General features: G+C 41.0%; 1 protein-coding gene across 1 annotated transcript in view; it reads left to right on the top strand.

Moving 5' to 3' along the window:
* CHCHD6 (coiled-coil-helix-coiled-coil-helix domain containing 6) overlaps nucleotides 1–22,272 on the top strand; it is a 109,054-nt gene that overhangs the window by 54,496 nt on the left and 32,286 nt on the right. Inside the window, 2 exon segments of the mRNA XM_059480175.1 lie at nucleotides 2,432–2,502; nucleotides 17,803–17,938. Coding sequence (XP_059336158.1) covers nucleotides 2,432–2,502; nucleotides 17,803–17,938 — 207 coding nt within the window.

The raw sequence follows: 22,272 nt of genomic DNA, 5'->3' as shown, positions 1-22,272 counted from the left end.
TTTGAAGGTACTGACTCATAGCATTAGAAATATTGTTTTATTGGGTTTTAGAGTTTTTGGAGAGGAGAGGTCTCGACCAAAAGCAAGAGGCCCAGTTGGATCATAGGGAAGGATGTTTCCTTTTCATTTTTAAAACTCAGCAGCTTTATCTGCATGTTGAAGGGGTTCTGTGCCCCTCCTCAATCTTTGCATGGTGCCTGGTGGTTGCTTTGAGACCAAGCCTTTCCTCCTTCCCCTCACTGAGATCCTTGCCTCTGTTCAGGCTCTCACTTGCCTGCTTTTAGCACCTTCAGAATTCAGAACTAAAGCCTGGGTTCCTTTCCCAGCTATTTTTGTCCATGTGTGTCGCTGATGTTGTTGAAGATGAGCCTGACCCAAGTGCTGGGCAGTTGAACTTTAATAAAGTAGGTAAGGTTGTGCCACAACCACTTTAATCAACAGCACATCCAGCAAATGATTCTGTTGGCTATTGTCACTTCCTTCAGGTGGGTTAAACTCGACCTCATGCTGGGGCTCACGTACAACAGATTTGTTCCTGTTTTCCTCTCCTGCTGCTGTTTCACTGCAGAGTGCTGCAGGCTAATAGTGTCTGATGGGACTACTTCCTATTGCCTGAAAAATGTTTAAATTTGCTACCTTGCTTTCTCTTTTTCCCACTTTCTCTCATTCTGATCTCTCAGATCCAGTCCCTTTGAGAAATCAGACAGTATGAAATATGAAAATTGCTCGGGTAGTAATTGGAGAAATGGTGAGACCTTTGAAGCCCAATGGAGATAACGCTTACATCTACTTATTCACATTATTTAATTTTTAATGGCAAATTTAATTAATGAAGCACAGGTCTTGTGGTTTCATGTGTGAATAAGTAACAGCAGGGAGCTGTAAGTCATGAGGTCTGTTTACAGGCCAGAGAAAAAGGTACCATTAAAAGCTGAACTTTTCAATATAGGAAGGAGAAAAATGGATTTAATAGCATTGAAGTTTGACCACTCTGTAATAAGTAAGTAAACAAAAACATTAATGATAATTTGTTGGTAAAATGCATTTTGAAGTGGTTAGTCCTTCATGATTCCTCAGTTTAAATCTGTCTCCTAGGTCAAAATTTGAAAAGCAAAATCTGTTCTGTGTTTCTTTTGGTATGTAACATAAATTCAGGCACTAAAGATAAAACGCTTATATAGCACCTTGAAGCCCAGGTTCTGAAAACCTTTATAAACCTTTCAATTAGCTGAGCTTCACACAACTTCAGAGATACAGGCAGCTGTTATCCCTCACTTGCAGATGGAAAATGGTGACTTGCCCAAGATTGCACAAGTGGCAGAACCACTAATAGAACTTGAGTTATATCTGTCCTTTCCTTTTTCCAACCATTGAACAGCGTATGTTGGCTCATCATGTGCAGGACCAGCTGCATTTATGGGAAAATAAATGAAGAAGGGCAAGAATAGTATTCTATATAAAATGACCAAATTTGGGGAGAGACGAGATAGCAGCTCGAACCGGCCCTAAATGAATAGCTGTCCTCGCTTTCAATACCATTTTGTCACTTTTTTTTGATTGATTATTGCATATTTTCTGCTTGTGCCTTTTCAGAGTAAGAGCCTTGCAGATGAGCTTTGTGCCAGGCAGTTGCCAGTGGAGTCCAGAGGCTTTGCCTAAAGCAGCTTTATCAGCAGCTTAGTGACACAGACCTGTAGTGCACTCACTGGGGGAGTGCAGCCCTTCCCTCCTGCTGATTGTGCCTGGGAGGCTCCTCAGTGCAGCCCAGAGGAGGAATTCATCCTCCACATTCAGTGACTGAGCAGTTGTGAGCTAAAACTCTTTCTGTGCAAGTTCAGGAGAATTTAATGCTGCAAACCTCTTAAGCCCTGCAGCAAGACACTCAAGCCTGTGTTTGGCAGCGCCTTAGCTGAGACCTGATACACCTCCCTATGTTGTTAGAAGGGAAACAGGCTGCATAATTTTCTTTTAAAGAATAAGTAACATAAGTAGAAGCACTGAAATGTAGAATGGATTTTCCAGTGTTAGCAGCCAGTTTTGATACTTGCATGTCAGTGACTTACAAGATCCTTCACAGCAATTAATGAAAGTAGAGAACAAAACATGACCAAACTCAAAATAGCTCTGTGCTGGAAACACCTTGTTTTAGTGGTTGCATGGAATAACCAAAGCTCATGGTTGGTTGGTAGTGACCTTTTCCCCCTTTTTCCTTTGACAAAAGTGAGCCTTGGAATGAGGGATGTGTTATGGCCTTGATACATTTTGTTGAAAATAAAATCGACTCGTAAGTATTTCTGGCATTCTTTGAACTGAATATTCTGTTTGTTGTTGGAAATTGTTATTAATTATAGAAGATGACTTTGTGACAAGATAAGATAAGATCTGAGATGCCTTTAATTTTTAGAGCTGAGCATTCTATTCTTTGTTTCAGAATGCAGAGATCTACAAGATGACATCTGAGCAGTATCAGGAGGCAGCCGCCAAGGCAGAGGAACGGATAAAGTGAGGAACCATTTTTGTTCTTTTCAGCAGTTCCAGTTGCATTTCATAACATTTTGTGTGTGGCTTCTGGATGTTCCTGTAAACACAGTGTGAAGTTACCTCCTGTCAGGTACTGAGGGGGCTGAGGAGGTGCAAGCTGACATCTTCTCTTTCTGTGCTAAGCTTGCAGGGTTTAGTATAAAGTTGATAGATCTTGCAAGGAAGCATGAGGGAGAAGAGAGTGACTTAAAAAATTAATATTAAATAGGAATATTTACTAGGGTTTTCAGAATAGCAATGGAACATGTTTAATCTGTTCTAACTTTGACCCATTGTACTTAACCCACACACTGTAGCACTGGGCTGGTGCATGGGTGTAGGAAGAATGGCACCACTTCTAAAGTTTTCATTGTCCAGGGGAAAACAAGATAAACAGTCTAAATCTCATCCCTGTTAGTTTCAAATTAGAGTTGTAATTTTCATGAATGTTTTCTTAGAATGGGTGCAATGATTTTTCTGGTCTTTTTTATTTGCCTTAGTACAACAAGTAGACCTTTAATGTTGCCTTTTTACTGTGAGCATATATAGTGTTTAAATTATGTTTGTATTTGTCAGTAGTGTTATATAACTTATTGTTCCACATGCACTAACAGCTGCCCAAGAAAAAATATTTTCTATAATTCTTAAATATTAATGAGGCTAAAGCAATTACGCTATCAAGAGCAGCACTCGAATCTCAGTTGGGTAAACAGTTGGCCAACATGCAATAAACTGGAGTAGCAGCATATGTAGTCCGGTTGGGTCCAATCCAGACTCTACAATACTTAATTGCATAAATAGATAATATAGTAGTGATGAATATATTAGTGGGGTGTGCAGTATATTGTGCTGTCTTTATTCAAAATTATGTTTAACTGCCAAACCGTCACATAACCTGTTGTAATTTCACATTTTTGTTTGGACAGTCAAGCAATAAGTTGCTAAAGAAGCCAAAACAAGGCAGCTAACACATCATTTGCATTTCCATCCTGTTTTCCATAGCAGAATTTTAAATTCTCTTTTAAAATAAAATTTAAAAAATTCATAGGACATAACTTTCTTATAATCTTTCATCAATGGAATATTTTCTTGGATTTGCTTCTGCAAATGTGTCATCAGTTGTTGTGAACTTGTGTAGTGGTGATTTATCCTTGTGACTTGGTAAAGGAAGTAACTGGGACCTGGGATTGTGTTCTTCACTTACTAGTACAGCATGTAACTACCTTATTTTTTTATAAGTAGTCTGAAGGTTGGTTCCTGACGTTTCAGTTTCCTTTGGTCTGTTCTGTTTCTTGTGGAAACAAAGACTGGTAATGTAGGAAATTCAGGAATGCAACCATTTCTTGCAAAGGTTAGTGGCAGAGACCAACACAAATGCTAATGAATTCTTTCTTTCAAGATTCAGAGTGTGTGCTTGTGGTCTCTTAAGGGTGTCTTCCCCTTTTCTTTGAGCCCTTATCATCCAACAGTCCCTGGCTTCTGGCCTTATTGTACAGTGCTCTTGAATTTGATGGCACTATGAACTTGAGCCATTATAAAGGGAGAGATTCTTTGCAGCAAAAAGAGGCACCTGCCCTAATGGAATTTTGTGTGAAAAAATAACGTGGCTGGAGGTATCTTGAAAAGGGACAAGATGAGTGGCGCGAGTGAAGCTGAGGGTGAAGTTGAGTATCTTGCATTCTAGTTCTTCGCAATAGAAATTGCCAGCAGTAGCCAGGATTGCACTGAGCTGAGCTTTGGAGTTCATGGTCTGGGACTGATAATGCCCTTTGATAATTGTACATGCTGGAAGAATCATTGCTTTCCCCCATCAGCCTGCAGTGTGTCACTTCCATCAGCATGCAGTGACCCTTTTCAGATTGCTGCTTTGTGTACAGCACACTGTACAAACACTCCTGAAATGTTCCTGTGCCTCACACCTGGGTCATGATAGGCTGGGACAGGGTCAGGGGAAGGTTCCTTCCTACACTGGCATCCATGCTCAGCTGGTAGGACTTGAAGTCTGTGAGTTGTGAGGTTCTCTTGTCAGGCATCCTACATTCAAGTCATTCTACAGCCTGCTTATTGTAAGAGCCTACAAGATCCTGTGACTTCACTGGAATGAGTAGTTTGCTTATCCTCTTTTGCACTTTCATATTAGACATACTAGCACAGTTGGTGCTAAGATAGGTTAGACTGATTTATGCAGATCTAGTTCTTTGGTTCACAGGAATAAACTGACACTCCTGCAAAACTTTGTGAAGTGGAATTTCAGCCAAAGTATGAATGAAGTACAGGTCTGCCCCTTTCCAGTGCTGGACTATGATATCTCCTTAAGGAAAGGAAGCCAGGAGTTGCACTTTCTCCAACTGCAGAGAGTCCACATCCTTCACCACAGTGTCTCTTCCTGAGCTTCTGTTATCCCTGTTACACTGTGAAGACCTGCCCCTGGCACTTGTGCCCTGTGAGACCAGTCTGTATTTGCTCTCTGCCAAGGTGTATCAGCAGAGCTGATGGAGGAAAAGGGAAATAGGGCTGGGGCTCTTTCCACAGTGAGTACTCTGTTTTCCAGAATCTGTGTCAAAGCAAAAAGAAATATCTGAAACAAAACCCCAGTGTTTTCTTGGCATTTAATGACTTTTGTAATTCTTTTATCAACACTTACAGCTCTGCACAAGTGGTCAAGCATTCCATGGACTGTTTCCACTCCTTAGTGGTTTGTCAAGCATTGCAGGATTTAGGAATATTGTACACCTTTCCACCAGTGACCCTTCACAGCATGCCTGAGAGGTAGGCAAGTAAACCTTCCTGTCTCCCTTTGTATAAAAACAGAAGTGAAGTACTTAGTGCTGAGCTTCATATTAAATCACTGACACAGTCATTAGCTCTTGGTTTCCACTTCAAGGCTTGATGCCTGCATGGCCTGACTTGTGCAATGGACTTTGTTCCTCATCTCTTTACCTGAAGCCAGCCTGCTCTCATCTCCACATACCTCCTATCAGAGTGTCTCCTTCTCCTTTCTTCTGGGCTCTGTCTAACCTGTTTTATTTCCTCCCAGCAAAAAGATCTTAGCAACAAGATACCACTGAGCACAGCTTTCAGCGCCTTAAGCAACTTGCTCTTGTTGCTTCTCTGCTGTGGTGAATTGGACAGTTGCCATGGACATATTGTCTCAACTATGTTGTTATAATTGGTGCATTGTTATTTTTCTCTTTTGTTAACTAACAGAATTAAAGTCAGGGGACCTAGAACTTCCCCTGCCTTCTTTCCCTGTTTAGCAAACTATGCACATCAGTAACCACCCACAAAGGAAGCAGCGTGTAAATAAAAAGCCAGTGCTCCCCACCCTTCCCTTCATTCCACATCCTTTTCTCAGTGTTCATAGAGCCATGACTCAGACTGGGTTTAGAGAAGACAACTTGCTAATCCCCTCCCTGCTACAGAGAATAAAATGGCATTTCATTCCAAGCTGTATTAATGCACTCGCTCCAGGGATAAAGCAGGACTCCCAAAAGGCAGTGGCCAAATTTTCTTTCTGTTGCGTTGTCTTTGTCTTCTTTTGAGTGTTACATTTAGATTAGCTTCTGAGGATTAAATGTTATTACAGTCCCGAATCTGTTAAGGGGAAGGAAAAAAACATCAGTAAAGAGGTTATGGCTTAGTGCAGCACTCTAGATTTATCCTCAGTATGCTGGTTTGGGGTTTGGTTTTGTTGGTGTTTTTGAGGGGGTTTTTTTGTGATTTATTTTCTTTTGTGAAGGTTGTCTTATCACTTCTTAAAAAATTATTTATTTTTTGTAGTTGTTACTTTTAGATGCAAGAATTGGCCTGGGTGGGGGTGTGACTCTAACAGGTAAAGCTGCAGGAGTTGGGTGAGGGGATTAGGAAGCTGTTAAAAGATAAAATTGTTCTGAAGCTGAGTTTCCCTCTGAAATCTCCCTGTAGCTTTCAGAACTGTTTCTGAAGCTGCTTGCTGATGACTCTGTTGCTTTGCATGTTGTGCTGAGAGGACTGCATATGCTTTGTGCTGTTATGAAGGAGTGCATAAAGAATCTCAGTTAATCTTATCCTGGTGGAGATCAGCTGTGAATCCAAGGCAGCTTTCCAATGGAGAAACTGCCAAAGAGATTTACTCCATGTAGGACCTACTATGTGAGAGTTTCATTTAATGGTCCTAAGATCTTTAAACTTAATGGACATGAGTATTTAAAGTGATTACATTAGAGAAACCAGCAAGCAGTAAGTATCCTCCTGGCTGAATGTGGAGTAGAAAACCACACTGACTCAGTGAGAGTGGGGGAAGAAAGATTATAGATGGATTGTCTGCTGGCAACAGGGAATGTATGGCTTGCTTTCAGTGCTCATGGAAATAAAGGTTTTATTGAATTACACAAGATTTTATGAGGCTGATGGCCCCTCAGAATGGCAAGATTAGCTGGAACCTAGTGAAACTACCTATTTTTGTTTCTTTATGTAGATATGGAAAGTTTATAAAGTAGTCATGTGAGTTTATATTGAGTTTGTTAATCTTGAAGTCTACTGTGAGGCTTTGGGTATTTCAGCAGAGGACTGTGTCCAGGAGACAAGGTCTGAAACAGTTATTATATGGACAGTTGTGAAGCCAAAGGAGAAGGGTAAAGACATCATAGTTTTCAAACAAAATTGCTCTGGGATTTCTCCTATCATTAGATTAGATAAATGATTAATTTAGTGTTGAAATTAAGAACCTCTCCAACAGGGATTTAAGAGTTTTCAGGAGTAAGAGATTGATTATTGCTGAAAGCTTATCCATAGCCTTACCTCAGCATAGTCCTTTTGTGCCCTGCAATGATGATACCTTCACCAAAATTATTTGACTTCATCCCAGTCCTGTTCTTCCCTTGGTGCTTGGTTTGTGCTAGCTGTTCCTTCTTCTGTCTACACTAAGTCTGTTTCATAATCTTCAAATAAAGAGATTGGTTATTAGTCAAAGCTTTTCTGTTTCTCACTTTTATGAAGTTGCTCTTAGTAGGAAATTAAAATATTCTCTAAGAGATTATAATGCATGAGTTTCCTCAAATTTATTTCAGAAGAGGGCAAAAGTATATGGGTGAATTTTGACTTTGTGTCATTTTACCTGGTGTACATTTTACTGGAAGTAAAAGTTTCTGGCCACTTTCAGTTCTGCTTCACACAGCTTTTCACTCATTTTCCTTATGAATTCTGGGAAGCCTATTGCTAACGAACTGCTTGTACCAGTGCATTGATTTCCTAGCAACATATATTCCCCTACAGCTTTAGGAATACGATATGCGGAAACAGAAGTTGAATATGTGCAGTGGATTTGCATAAATTTTCCAGTTGGGCCAGATTATTCTTTTTTTGAACCAAATTTTAAATCTTGAGAATTTATTAGATTGTGTGCTTTATCCAAGCTGTTGAATGTTCTTTTTGAAGTTCAGTCTTGAGGATTACTAAGATGCTGCTTCTAAATAAGATTTTTGTTTTGCCCAGTTAGTAAAATGAGTAACATTCAATCTAATATTCACAGTATTGTGATTCCTCTCATGCATGATGAGGGATGAGTCCAATGAACTGAGATTGCAGTTCTGTTAGGTCTGAAAAACTGGTGTCTCTTCAAAACTGCAGGAGCATTTCTTCACTGCTACATGGGTGGATACTTGGGCATTTATAAAATAAGATCTGAATAGCAAGGACTCAAATAGCAAAGGAAGAGGTGCCAAAAACTCCATGTAGTCTGTTAGGGATGTTTCTGTTGCTATCGATTTTTACAAGAAAAGCACTTGTTTTCTGTAGTAATGTTGCCTTTATAAAGCCCTTAGATCAGGGTTTGTTGGCAGGCCAAATCCAAATTGTTTTCAAAAGCATGGATATTTGTGCAGCTGTTAAAACAAACCTCAGTCATACTTTGTGCATCAGAGGACATGAAATATTTCAGTTCACAGCTCTTTATTGTGGAGGATACAGTGGAAGTAAAAGCAGATCTCTGCCCTCACATTGGGAATTGCATATTCCAATGTGTACCATGGTGAAAGCAAGATTTCTCCAGGTTTCATAGTATCTTTTTATGTATTTACAAATTATGGCAGATCCACACCAAAATCCAGAACTTTTTGTGCCTTTGGCCTTCCCCTCCCCTTGGCTTGAGTTGGGAAAGGTGTAATGAATAGTAATTAATGACCCAGCTTAGCCTATTCCTGCTGTGTTTTTCTGCCTGTCTTCAGTGTGTGTGTGGTGTAGTGTGCTGGTGGTAATGGTGTGGGGCTGATCTATAAAGGACTGAGGTTAAAGTTGTCTGGGGAAGCTTTCCATAAAGAGTGGTGAATTAAAGATGTCAGAAGCAATAATGCCTGAGAAACCACTTGTTACCAGTGAATTAATGACTTGTTTGCTAATTAGCAGCCTGAGGCAAAGTTGAGGTAGCACTCTAACAATCTGGTCATTAATTCAGTTGCAACTGATTTCAAGGGCAATGTTGCTATTTTGAACAGTAATTGTATTCCTGACTCTGGATTATACACTCTGTGTCCTTGCTGTTGAGTCACTCTGCTCCTGAAATCTTGGAGGGATGGTAGAAGACACCAAAGGCAAGTCCCAGCTGGGGAAATTTCAGGGAATAGTTTGTTATATAGGTCAGAGCTTTTATATTTTTGTCTTCTGAGGAAATAAGGACTGTGGCAGGACTGCTGTGGACACCTTGCATCTTGGTGATGCATCTGCACAGAGGAAGTTGGTGATGTTTAATGCTGAACTGATTAAAGTCCATTTCTCCCTTATAGAAGAAAAAAACCATCTGTGCCATCAAATTGGGCTTCAATAACTTTAATTTATTATTTATTTATGTGACTTTTGTATTCTTCTTGTTAGTCCTGGCAGTTGCATGTCTGGGACATATACTTACCATACCAACTGCAATTCAAACTAATTTGACCCAAAAAGCTGGCATTTGGAAGGCAGGAGCACTTGTTCAGGGATGGATGAATATTGTTTCCCTGGAGAGAGCTGGTCAGTGTTGTGCTGACTGTGAGGGCCACCAGCAGCACACTGGAGCAGCATCAGGAGGCACCTGAGATGCTTCATGTGCTGTTCTCCAGACTTAGAACCATGGTATCTAAATTGTTTTTTATAAAGTTTTTTTTCTCTTTTCTGAGGATTTCTTGAGTTAAAATATTCACTTAAAAACAAACAAGCAAAAAAATCCCAACCTCCCCCCAAAAACTGACTTGTAAGACTTTTTGTATGTGCTTGCTTTGAAAGCACCATTATTGATGTTCTGTGAGGGATGAGTAGCTGCTTAATGGGGATCTTTGCTGAGTCAGTGTTCAGAATTGCACAGCTTGGTAAAAGGGGGCACTGTGGTTTTGAAGTTCAGAGAATGTGGGCAGAAGCAAGGGAATTTTTTTAATAAGGTGAATGTTTAGCTTCAGATCCCACCTGAACTTTAACAATGGCAGCTTCAATCTCCTCTCTAAATTTATTTTGGTATCTTTAGCAGGATGTGCCACTCTGTCAGTGCACAATATACTAATGGACTCATATTTTTGTCCATCCCTTTGTAGCATGAAGTAAACTGTAGGATCCTAGTGCAGTACCCAGTGGCATTTTGGAAAAGTGATTGCTGTTCAAATGGGTAGTCAGGGTTTTCTTCTAAAAAAAGAACATTTCGTTTGCAGTGTGACATTATTATAAGATCATCTCACACAGGAGACATTTACTGAACCTGCTGCCCCTCATGTCTTGTGGTTATATGAAATCAGCATATCACTTCTTCAGTTACCTTCTTTAGAAGACTTTTGAGGAAGGTATTTAATAGACCAACAGTTTCCCAACTAATTCCCAGACATTATAGCACTGTCACAACCCATATATTCTTAAGGCTTGTGCTGCATATCTTCTACAGACTGCAAGCCTTCCCTTCCTGACCTGAGATCTTAAACAGTTTTTAGATGATGTTTTTTATCTGAAGAAAGAAAATCCCTATTCGGGTCACTTGTTGGGCTGTGTGTTTTCAGATTCAGTTATTGCTTGCTATATTGCTTTTCTGCCTTGTGGGAGCTGAGCCAGCTTCCTTTCTGATTCAGAGAACTCCTTCCAGCAACAAGATTCTGACTCATTCCTGCTTGGCTTCCAGAGACTGTTTTGCTGCTAACTTTAGGCTCTTCATCTTTGCTAGTCAACTTTTAGTAGCTTGGCATCTTTGGGAAAAAATGGTGCATGGCTTTGTGGGCAGGAGATCCAGTTCTGTTAACTTCTGTATCTCTTGGCAAGCGAAGGAAGAGGCAGTAGTTTTCCTTTCATCTTCCAAACTGGCAGTTTCTCATAGCTCAGTATTCTACCATCATGATAAGTAAAGAATTTACATCCAAATGTACATTGGAATTATCCACTTGTGGGCAAAAGTCTCTCATTATTCTAAACCACTTGCCATCTGCCATGCAAAATGTTAATAGGGGTGATTAGTTATTGCATTTGCAGGTTCAGTAGAATAAGGATAATATTTTTTTATATGTTTTAGTTCAGTTTTTTGCTTATTTCTACCCTTCTGCTCCCTCAGAGACCCACAACCCACTACCACAACCCCAGTGCCTGCAGCTTATGGGGTCTAAGGAGGCCAGTTAAATTTGGTTGAAACTGCACTGGGCAGAAGACCATGAAGTATAAGTGAAAGTCTTTGAGGATGACCCATTGATCAAATGGGAAATGAACACTTGTGTGTGGGGATAAAACCATGTAGGAGGACTGGGGAGTTTGTGACACACTGGAGTAAGTCAGGTGGAGAGCTGGAACCAGCATTGCGTGGGTCACACAATCTCTCTGCATCAATTTCATGATGGAAATGAAGAAGTTGTTGTTGATTTCCAAAATTAGAGGTTGTTACAGAAAACTGCTAGATTTTAGTCACTTTCAACATCAGTATTTATGTTCTAGAGTTTGGGTTTTTTATTTTGTTTTATTTTTGGTGAATGAAATGTGGTTGGGGCAGGCTGTTTCTACTGAATTCAGTACAGTGACACAGCAGGTGGCTGACACTTGAGACTTGGACTTCTGTGGCAACTTTTGTTCTCAGTTATAGAATCTAATTACTTACACAGAAGATGATTTCAGAACAGCTTCTGCCTATCTCTGATTGGAAGGAAAGGAGGTGTCTGTCCTGGGAAGAACAAGGGTGCAGTGAGTGCATGAACTCCAGTGGGGAACTGGGTGGCAGTTTCAAACAAGCTGTCAAAACAGGAATTGAGATTGGGAAGTATTTGAGTGACAAATTTTGTAGGATCACAGAGTCACCCAGAAACACACAGTACTTTAAAATATTCATTCATTTGGCACTTCATGAACAATGTATGGAAAAACAGAGTGGGGTGACCTGTTATTAAAATGCAGCTGTCAAGAGGAGAAAGAGAGAGGGGAAATAACCACAGGTGTGCAGGAGTGTGCTGCTGACAGTGTGGCAAGGCATGTGAGAAGGATTTAGACAGGAATACAGCAGCTTCAGCTGAAATTTGGGGGTAGCACCCCTGTTCTTCTGAAAATTGTCATGAGGCTTCACCTTTTCTTATAGTCTGTCCCCTCTTGCTCTATACTGTATGTCACTTCTGCAAGCTTTCTATTGTACCTGAATCAGTGGCAAAGCCTGATGAGCAGTGTTTTGAGTACTTGAGGCTGATCAGAAATACTTCTTTTCTGATTATATTAGTTTAGCCTCATGAGACTGCAGTTTGTTTATACTGTGCTAGGTTATGTAGCTTAAACATTACTGATTTTTTAGTAGACATTTGGATAATCTATTAAGCTTCTTCCATCTCTTATTTCCCTTGCCACACAGCTGTAACACAGCTCTTACCTCATCCATTCAAACCACGTTATCAAGCTGATGTGCAGGATCAGGGAATCCCATAGCTTGTAGTGAGGGCACAGTGCTTTCTGATAATGCAGCATCCTGTGCTGAAAGTTAGCTTGCCTGGCTGTTTGTTCTGTGCTGATGAGTTTGTTATATGTGAATGAAATGCTTCAATTGTGTTTAATTTTCTGCTGTAAATGTCAAGGATGCAATAATGAGTGAGAATGAAACCTTGCTATGTGCTGTGTACTGCATCTGTCTGGAGTAATTTTTTCTGACATGTTAGAGAAGCCATCAGAGCCAACTGCTACCCAAGGGAGGAAGCAGTTTTACAGGTCAGTTAACCACCTATTGGGTTTTATATATGTACAGTGCAGCCTGGCAGCACACCGCATTTATGTGACCAAAGCATCACTGAGCTTGGTCTGAAACGTGTGTAATGGACCCTGGATATATAAACATACTAAGCAGCTATACAACGTGTCTGATTCCTTCCCAACATGCAGAAACTGCTGCTGTGTGCCCTAGGATTTACTGGCAGTGCTGCCCATGCATCTCATTGCTGGTGTCTGGGGCTGTCTCTGCTCCAGTGACCGTGGTGACTAATGGGGTTTGCTCAAGTTGGTTCAGACACTGGTCTTAGTCAAATAATGCAGCAGAAAGCAGCTAATCCAGTCACTGGATTTTGTGGCCCACATGAAATTCCAGATTACTGGCCCATTTAGGTTGCTGCTTGCAGCTGTGTGCTGGAGCCAGCTACTTTTAAGTTGGCTTGTGAGAGACCTTGTGTGTCTTTGCTTATCAGTATCTGACCAGAGGTATCAAAGTGTCTGAGTTTAGAAACCATCAGCTTCTGTCTTGAGTTTTTTGTTCAGCTTGAATGGTTTCCCAGAGTAAAATGTAAAAATAAGATCTTGCTCTTAACTCCATCTGGAATTGCTGTTCTTCCCAGTAAAGCCAAGTGATGCTGTGTTACTCACTGTGGAGTTACTGATTTTGCACTAGGCTAAAGAGCTGCCAATTCCTAAAGAACTGAAGTTGCATCTCTGCTTGGGTAGTCTGATCTTGAGCTGGGTGGAAGGACCAGCAAATACATAGAGCTTTTCCAGCTTTCCCTTGCTTTCCAATACTATATATATAGTATAGAGTCTATAATTCTTTTAAAAAGGGAACCTGTCAGCAGCACCTGATAGTACACAGTGCTGTGTTTGAAACCTTCTGTCTCTGGGTCTGTATCCTGATGATATGGCCTTAATTGCTTTTTGCAGTGAGTTTGGGTGTTTGTCTTTGGAAACTGTTGCTTCTTGATTAATTGATGGACATTGAGACTGGCACTTCTCCTTCTAGTGCTGTGCTTATGATAGAAATTCTCAAAGTACCTTACTTTAACCTCCCAGACACTTTGTACTTCTTCACGGGGTTTATATCCATGTAGAAATGAATTTGCCAAGACAAATGAATGCAGTTATTGACTGAAGCAGCTGTTACCTGCTGCTATTGAACAGTTAGGAGAGGGTTAAGAAGAAAACCTCTTCTGAGCCACTAGATTGGCCCTGACTAAGATGAATGTCTAATTCACTCCCAGCGTCCTTACTGCTGCCAGTAATAAAAAGCTTGCTTCACATATTCACCCCACTGCAGACGTTTCTCTTAAATTAAATATCAAGAGGACATATAATAGCACGATTCCACGCCAAGCCAATATTATCAGATTGATGTCAGCAGTGATAATAGAAGAAGGATAAGTTGATGAGATTTCATTTATTAAATAAAGTAAGGGGAATTCGCAGTGATATAAAGGATTTGGTAACTCTCGGTGTCAAAATGCAGCAAGATCGTGCTCATTCTGCCTTACCTCAAGGGATAGTGGAGAGAAGGATGCCCTTTGTTTCATTTTAAGAAAACCTCTCCCTTCTTTTCTAGACAAAGACCTGATTTAAATATTTAAATCTCTCCATGGGAGGGGGAGAGGAAGTTCTGAAATCACAGATTTTATGTGTATGTGGCCTTCCTGCCCATTGCATACTGACCAGGCAAATCCTTTCTGTGATAGGGAGGCACTGTTAATGAATTTTATTTCTAAATCCATCTTTTACTTTTTGCAACCTTTCTCCTTTCTCCTTTCCTCCTCCTTTAGACAGATGAGAGTGTGTTTTATTGATTTAATCTTTCCTGTTCTGTATGTCCTGCATGTATTTCTTTCCAAAGTATTGTAAGAGCTTGTCTTCCATACTTCCATCTGCAGATATTGTGCTGTCACTTCCCAGCCCAGCCTTTCTCTCCTGCCTTTTTCCTTACTGCTCTAAATGAGCCTCTTACACCTGTTCTGATAATAGTTGGAGCAGTTGCAGCATATTTTATTTTAGACAGAGGCCAACTGTCTACCTCATTTGGTGGTGACATATGCTTAAAAGTTTGACCCTCTTCAGGAGAAAGGTCAAAGCATACAAGGCTTCTCATAGTTGTGTATATACAAACCTCATCCCTTTTCCACCATTTTCCTTTTTTTTATATGAGAAATAACAGTAAAAACCCTCAGTGGCACGTCAGGAGCAGTGTGATTGGGTGGCCAGAAGATGAATTTTCCTAGTTGGTGCCAACAGCCTTGAGCTAGGCTGAGGGCGAAGGGAGATAGTTGATAAAAGTCCACCTCCTTTGGAACTAACCCACAATGTCATTGCATTCTGCAGATGTGTCTGTAGTTGGATGCTGCTGCTTTAATTCCTTTTTGTCTCAGATATGCATGAGGAAAGTCAGACACCTGTAAGGTGCAGCTGTTTGTGCACAGGGCTGCAGTTCCCCCAGTGTGCCAATGCTGCAACCTGAAGCTGAGTGTTAATGTGAGTGTTAATGTGAGCAGGAGAGTGGCACCCCCTGATTCAGGCTGGGCAGGCATTGTGGCTGCTGTGCAGGGAGGAAGGATCTCAGGCAGCTGTTCACCAGAGCACTTCAGGTACCTCTTTCCAGTCCAGATGGGTACCAGAACTAATCTGCTGGATGTGGATAACTTGTGTACTCCCACATTCCACAGTAACTGGTATTGATAATTACCTAAACCAACTTTGCAATTTGTTGATTAGCGTCTCTAAATCTGTTTTGAGAAGCTGGTGCCATTGATGCATAACCACAGCTTGAGGTTTTGTTTTGAAGAAATAAAGGAGAATAATCTTGTTATTTTGGGTACACGGTACCAAATAAATCCTCCCCGTATTGTGGGAGGTGGTGTGCAGGAATGCTGGTTTAAATACTTGCTGGGCAGTGCATACTGGTCTGTGCTGATTGATCCCCTGCCTCTGGTAGGCTTTAGGCAACAATACTCTTTTTTGGTGGCTTCTTGCTCACCACTGTGTGGCTTTTAAATATCCCTGTGGGCTGAGCACCAAGGGTCTGTTAAGGAAGAGGGCCACAGACTTTGCAGCACTGTCTGAGCCCACAGGGGGGTCCTAACTTCATAATTATTCTAGGCAGTAAAGGCTGATACCATAGGAAGGACAGTGATCTAAAGCAAAACAATTCCTGTAGCTCTCCCTGCTGACAATGATAACCTCTAAATATTTCTATGATGTTTGTACCATGCTCAGTTCAGATTAATACAAACTGGTTTGTGGTGTGCTGTACCTTTTAGCTCTTCCAGGTTTCTGTACTAAAATTACAAAATGCCCTTCAGTTTAACATCGCTGAGTTTAAAAAAAACTAATTTTAAAAGTCTTAACTTTTTCAATGAATTGAGGGATTTGGTGGTATTTCCTGACCTGGTATTGTTTGGTATCATTTCCACAGTCTCACTGATTTGATTAGAGTGATATTAAAGTTAGTGACAAAGCAAAATGCCAACATTATGAGTTTCTGAAGCTCTCTCTGGGTTCTTTTCTATCCCAAAATTTGAAGACTTTTTTTAGAATATGGAATTTTGAGGCTTTAAAGGTGATTTGCTATATAACATAGAAATTAAAAATGAACACTAACCCTTAGGGACTGTGCATGGAATAAGTTTCTTCTAAAAGCTGTGAGATTAGTGAAGAGGTAGAAAAAGAAGTCTGTATAGTATCCTTGCTGGTTTCTGATCCAAATCTCAGTGTTGTAGTGTGGCTGTCATTCTGATAAATTCCTACTCTCTCCATGTATGTTGGTAGTATGACTGAGGGCTGAAGAAGTATCAATTAGAGTATAGCTCAACCAAATTATTGCAAGAGTGTGCCCAGGTTGCTGATATGGAAAAATAAAATTGTTCTTCTTTTGGTGCTTCCACTTCTTTCCTGAGCACCTTTCACACATGTGCATGATTTGGAAACTCATGTCTGAGCTCTCCAAAAGCATTTAGATTTTGGTTTAAGATTACTTGTTTTCTTTGAAGTCTCTTCCACCTGAGAGACTGTGACATGCCCAGGGACAGGTCATGTTTTCCTTCTCTCTGCCTTGCTAGGAAGCTTTTGTGCTGAATGAGTGCCTGTTGTTCCTGTGGAAATGAATACATCATAGCAAGGCATTAATATCTGCCTGTAGCATCAAGTGCTTGGGAAGGAAGAGGTGTGTTTGATATTTGGGCACAGATCTCTAAGCATATTGGAGCAGGAAATGCAAGGAATTAAATGGATTTATGGTTTAGGAGACGACATCTGAGGATTGCTACACCTAAGCATATGTTCTCTTACTCTCTGGTAAAACATACCATGGCCATGGTGCTGTGAGTGCCTGCAATTTGTGTCTGCCTGTCTGTGCAGCTGATGTCACTGTCATTACTGTGTTTGTGCCATTGTTGCTGGGATTGTTTTACAACGACCTTCCCCTTTATTGGTACTGTTGCTGATGATGTGCCATATGTACACATGCACATTAGAGTAAAAGAACATCATCCTTAATTGTTCCTGGGTAGCTGTCAATGCCATTTACTGAGTATGAATACTAATTTCTGCAGAACTACAAAGAAGCACATATCTGGTCTTGCTATTATTCTGGGTTTTTTTCCAGTCACTAGGAGAATTGCAGTGCTTCCAACCATGCTGGATTTCTTGTAGTGTTTAAATAGATGAGAATTCAATAGATTGAGGTGGCTCATTCAACAAGTCTGTTCAGTTCCTTGTCAGGCTGTTACAGATCTAGTGCAGGCCCAGCCAGGATTTCTTGAGTTCTGCCAAAGATTTTCAGTGTGACTTGAGAAAATCTTGGACTTGGGGATTTTTTTCCCCCTGAATGCAGAGGAGAGATGATGTTTTATATAAGGGTGAAACAGCTTCTACACCAGCTAAGAAAGATCATGTTCCTTCTTTTTGCTAAGTACCCTGGATTTTTCAATTGAAACACCCTGTTGGTCATTTGACTCACTTTGGTGATTGGTGCTCCCACCAGTTTCTCTATTAGGACTACATGACTCCAGCATAAAATTAGTATGTGTGTTGCTGGCAAAGTGGTAGTAAGTGGTTGAAAACTCCTCTTCACACATCATTCTGTGCTTGTTTTCCCTGCAGGAGGAGGAATGCTGATCCTATCTGTGCAAACCTGCAGTCTGAAATTCTGAAGTGCTACCAGGAAAACAAAAGTGAAGTGCTCAAATGCTCGGAGCTGGCGAAGGAATATCAGCGCTGTGTTAGTGCAGCTCAGAAGGTAACAAAAGCTTCTCTGTTGTACTGGCTGGCTTTGCTGTCTTGTTTTGCATGGTGCTTTCCTCTGAGAAGTGTTTTTGAGAGCTGTGGTATCTGTTAGTCAAACTGCAATCTTCACAGGAGACAAATCTTCCTTGGGATCTGTTTTCCCACATTCATTCCACATTTCCCAGTCACACAGTGTGTCCCAACTTCATTCCTGTCAGCGAGTCCAAGCTGCCACCAAAACAGTAGAACCAGTGCTCCCAGGTTTCAAAGCCAGTCAATGATTTTCCCTAGTTTTACCTTCTTGGATGTTGTATACTGCAAATACTAAGTAAATCCACTTTGACAATGTCTGCAACATTTTCAACAGGCTCTTAGAGATAGGGGGATAAACTCAGGATAAACATCTCCTGTTATGGGACTTTGCAATTGGAGATGTTCCTTCTTTTCATTACTGCATGGGAAAAGGTTCTGTACTGTGGACAAAGCTGCTGTCTGTTAAGAAAATTCCATACTCCTAAAAACTCTTCATCTTGTGTGGGAAGCCAGGAAGCCTTATGGCTCTTCCATCTGAGATGCAGAGTCCCAGTAGGTTCTGTTGATGCCTTAGGACAGTGCTGCTCAGTACCTTGAAAGAATTTCTGGCTATTGAAACAAATGAAGGGGAAAAGAAAATGAAGTATTTGGACATTACAACTAGGATATGGTCCTGGGCCATGAGAGAATTCAGTGGGTCAGGTGTCCCTCAAGGGCAGACTTTTCTGGTTTGTTTTTTGGGGTTTTTTTGACAGTAGAAAATTCTCTAAAAGGTGCTGAGCATATACTAAAGTGGATGTAAGGAAAAGGATGGTGATAGAAAATTGAGACTTTTCTCATGGGATTACTAAAGCAAAAGGTGGGGGAGAGGTGGGTATTTCATGGAAGCAGACTTTCTCTGCATTAGCATTGTGAGGGGAAGCTGTATGCCTGATTTAAGTATAACATGAAACAAGCTGCCAGCCGGCTCCCAGAAGAAGCCCGACAGAAGGAGATGGGAAAATTGTCAGGATATATTAGACCAAATGTTGTTGCTAGTCCTAGTGGAATTTTTTTCCTTCCTGTTTACAAAGAAGGTCTTTGTATGTCTGCAAATCAGCAAGGTTAAAGCTGCCAGGGAAAGGGCTTTTCTCTGATATCTCAAAATCCCCAGCTCCCAAAACATGTGGTTTCTTTTTCTTCCCCAGCTTTAAAGTAAAGTGGTGCCTGTGCTGCTGCTGCACAATCCGTGCCCCTGGTTGCTGTGTGCAGAGCACTGCTGCATCTATTGCCAGCCTCTGTTATCCTCCTTGCCTCCCCTAAATCAGGCTTGTAGCCTTTTCAGTGGAGTATATCTTTAGGAAATGCATTTACCAATACATCTTTATTGCATGCAGTGCAGGCAGAATGTGATTACCAAAGAAGACAGATTGCATTAAACTCCAGCATATTTGCAAGCTGCGGCTCCAACCCGCCTGAGAAAGGGGCTGGGATGCTGCCAGCCCTGAGCCCCTGCCCAACATTATTAAAGAGTAAATTGGGAGCTAAATGACTGGTAACAGCAGAGGGCAGTGAAAGATCCTAATAACTTCCATCTTTTTTGGATTTGGTGGAGGTTTTGGTGGGTTTTCTTTATAAACCAAAAACTGGTTGTCTTCGTTCCCAGAGTCTTCAGTGAACTTCAGAATTTTTTTCCCCACTATTATTAGAAACTACCTGGAAGCAGAAGTGCACAGGACATTAATTTGTTGTGGATGATGACAATGTGGCAGAAGATCTTGCTATGTTTTAAGAAGGGGCTTGAAGAGAGTAAGGAATAGGTAACTATCACCTTTCAGCTAGAGGTAGGCACTAGAGGGTTCTGCAAGTACAAATTCAAATACAACTTTTGCAGGGCAATATGTCTTCTGTAGTTTCCTTTTGTCCCATCAGCTAGAGGTAGGCACTAGAGGGTTCTGCAAGTACAAATTCAAATACAACTTTTGCAGGGCAATATGTCTTCTGTAGTTTCCTTTTGTCCCAGGACAGCTCAATTCCCTGACAATTTGCCTCACTGCTCTTACTGACTCTTCTGACTCCTGAGATTCATGTAGCAATCACAAGCTGTTGTTTTATCATGTAGGATTAAAACTCCCTCCTCCCTTCCCCTTTTTAAGCTGTTATTTTTCTTTAAGTTTAAATTAGCATCTTATACCAAATGGCTTTGTCTCACGCATTCCTCTTTCAGGAAATTCAGGTTGGAGAAAAGTGGGAAAGAAAGGCCAGAATCACTTAATTTCTTCCGTATTTTTTACCTTTTTTTTTAAAAACACAATTTGTTTTCCAGTTCAGGAGGAAATGTAATCAAAGTTAGATGTGTGACTTCATCTCACTTGCATGGTGGTGATTTGTTCATTTGCTTTTTACTAAGGGTTTTATAAGGCTTGCTGAACATTCTTTAATGAAGCATCTGCTTCTCTGCAAGTTCCTTTTGATGGCTGGTACAAATGTCTGCAGGGCATGGTACACATTAGACTCAGAGAAAGCCAGCTCTAGATTTCTAGACTGAAAATTACAGCTTACAGTGGATGAGAATGATTCTTTGCCTCTTCCCCTTTACTATGTTTGTTTGAGACCGTTCCTTTGGACACCCATTTCCCTTTCCCTGTTGTGCACATTTCTGAACCAGGAGCTGAGATACACCCTCAGTTATTTCTGCCCCATGAACAAATATGTTAGGTAATCATTCAATGAGTTTTAAAGTGGATTTTCTATTGGTTTTCTGTACAGTTCCTCTTCCTAGAAGAGGTTACTTTATTGTGGTGCATGGTAGAGATATAGCTATTGTTATCTCTTTTGTATATTTTCTGGCTATTGGGCCATCTCTTGTAGTCAACAGAGAGAAATAGGCATGTGCAGAGTGTGATGCATCTGATTCTAAAAAGTCATCAGGAACAGGCAGGCTGAACTGCCAGCCAGAGACGAGTTTTTCCCTCTGCCTCTTGGGAGGTACATCCAGAGCATAGACTACAAAGCTGGTGCCTGTTCTGGGATGCTCATGGTTATGGGAGGAGGATCCTGCTCTGGTTGTCTGCCTTTGTAGCCAGTATGCTTTCAACTTGCCCTGCCTGACCTGCTCGTGAGCTTTTCCATTGATAGCACCCTGAATGTTGAGTTTTGGGTGCGTCACCGTTGACTCAGTGCAGCATCGCTGCGCCGAGCGTTGACTCATCAGCCTCTTTAGGCTCTGGGTTCCTTCCTGCATCCCCTGCTTTGCTTATGTGGAACTTCTCTGACTTCAGAGGATGTTACTGTGACAGCTCCTGTTTAATTTAGGAGTGTTTTATCTTTTCTGGTGGTCTGTTTCCATGGCTGTGCAGAACTTGAGCTACAGCATAAAATTGCTGGCTTTAAATCTAATAAAAGCTGGGATAATGGGACAGCTGTAGGAGGGGCAGTTCCCATTGTGTCTTTCAAAATTGTCTGTAGTTTATTGACCGCAAGTTTCACCAAGAACTACTGCTGTTGTTAGATAATGAGAATTGAAAATTGCTGCTGCTGTTTCCCCAAGGTTTTATCTCGTACCACTGAGAAGGGGGTGTGGAAGGAAAAAGAGTGGGCAGTGGAAATCTGCATAATTTCTTAGTTTGGGTCCAGGTGGAAGCGGAAAACAAATGATTTTGTTTTAAAAAGTCTGAGTCCTATTAGTGAATTACTTCCCTCCCCTGTACAAATATGCACTCGCAAGCTTTTCAGAGGGTTTGTGACCCATTCTGCTGCCCTTGCATTCTGTTCACACCAATAGGCAAATGTGAATTGAAGGCGAATTTTAGTTGGTTACTTTGTTAAGTAATTGGTGGTTGTACCAGGGAATCTCCAGCCAGCTGCCACTTGAAAAATGAGGCCTCCAGTGACCAAATATTAATGTGAGTTGAGATTTCTAACAGAACCTGCTTCCTGCAATTGTGTGCAGAAAAATGTCTGTTAGAGAAGAGCATGTATTCCTTCTTTTCAGCGGTTTCCTTTCTGTCTCTAGGTGCTTGTCTTCCACAGAAGGACCAAGGTGAAATTTTTGTGCACTAGCTCCTGGCCAAACCAAGCTATCAGGAGCCATGTACTCAGACATGTGTTTTCCCTTGTCAATAGGAGCTGTATACATTGAGCTAGGAGCCATTCATAATCCTGCACTGTTCCTCCCTGTGCTGTGTCCAGCTTTTCACAAATCTGCTATTCATAACAGACAAAGGTAGACCTACTTCTGTCAAGGCTTTAGGGCTTGTCTGTGTAAGGAAATTACAATGCAATAAACTGGTGAGTTTCTCTGTATATGAACATTCAGGGTTTGTAATGAAAGTG

Source organism: Ammospiza nelsoni, chromosome 11, assembly GCF_027579445.1.
Source record: "Ammospiza nelsoni isolate bAmmNel1 chromosome 11, bAmmNel1.pri, whole genome shotgun sequence".
Classification (NCBI taxonomy): Eukaryota; Metazoa; Chordata; class Aves; order Passeriformes; family Passerellidae; genus Ammospiza; species Ammospiza nelsoni.
This window is presented reverse-complemented; position numbering and strand designations above follow the sequence as displayed.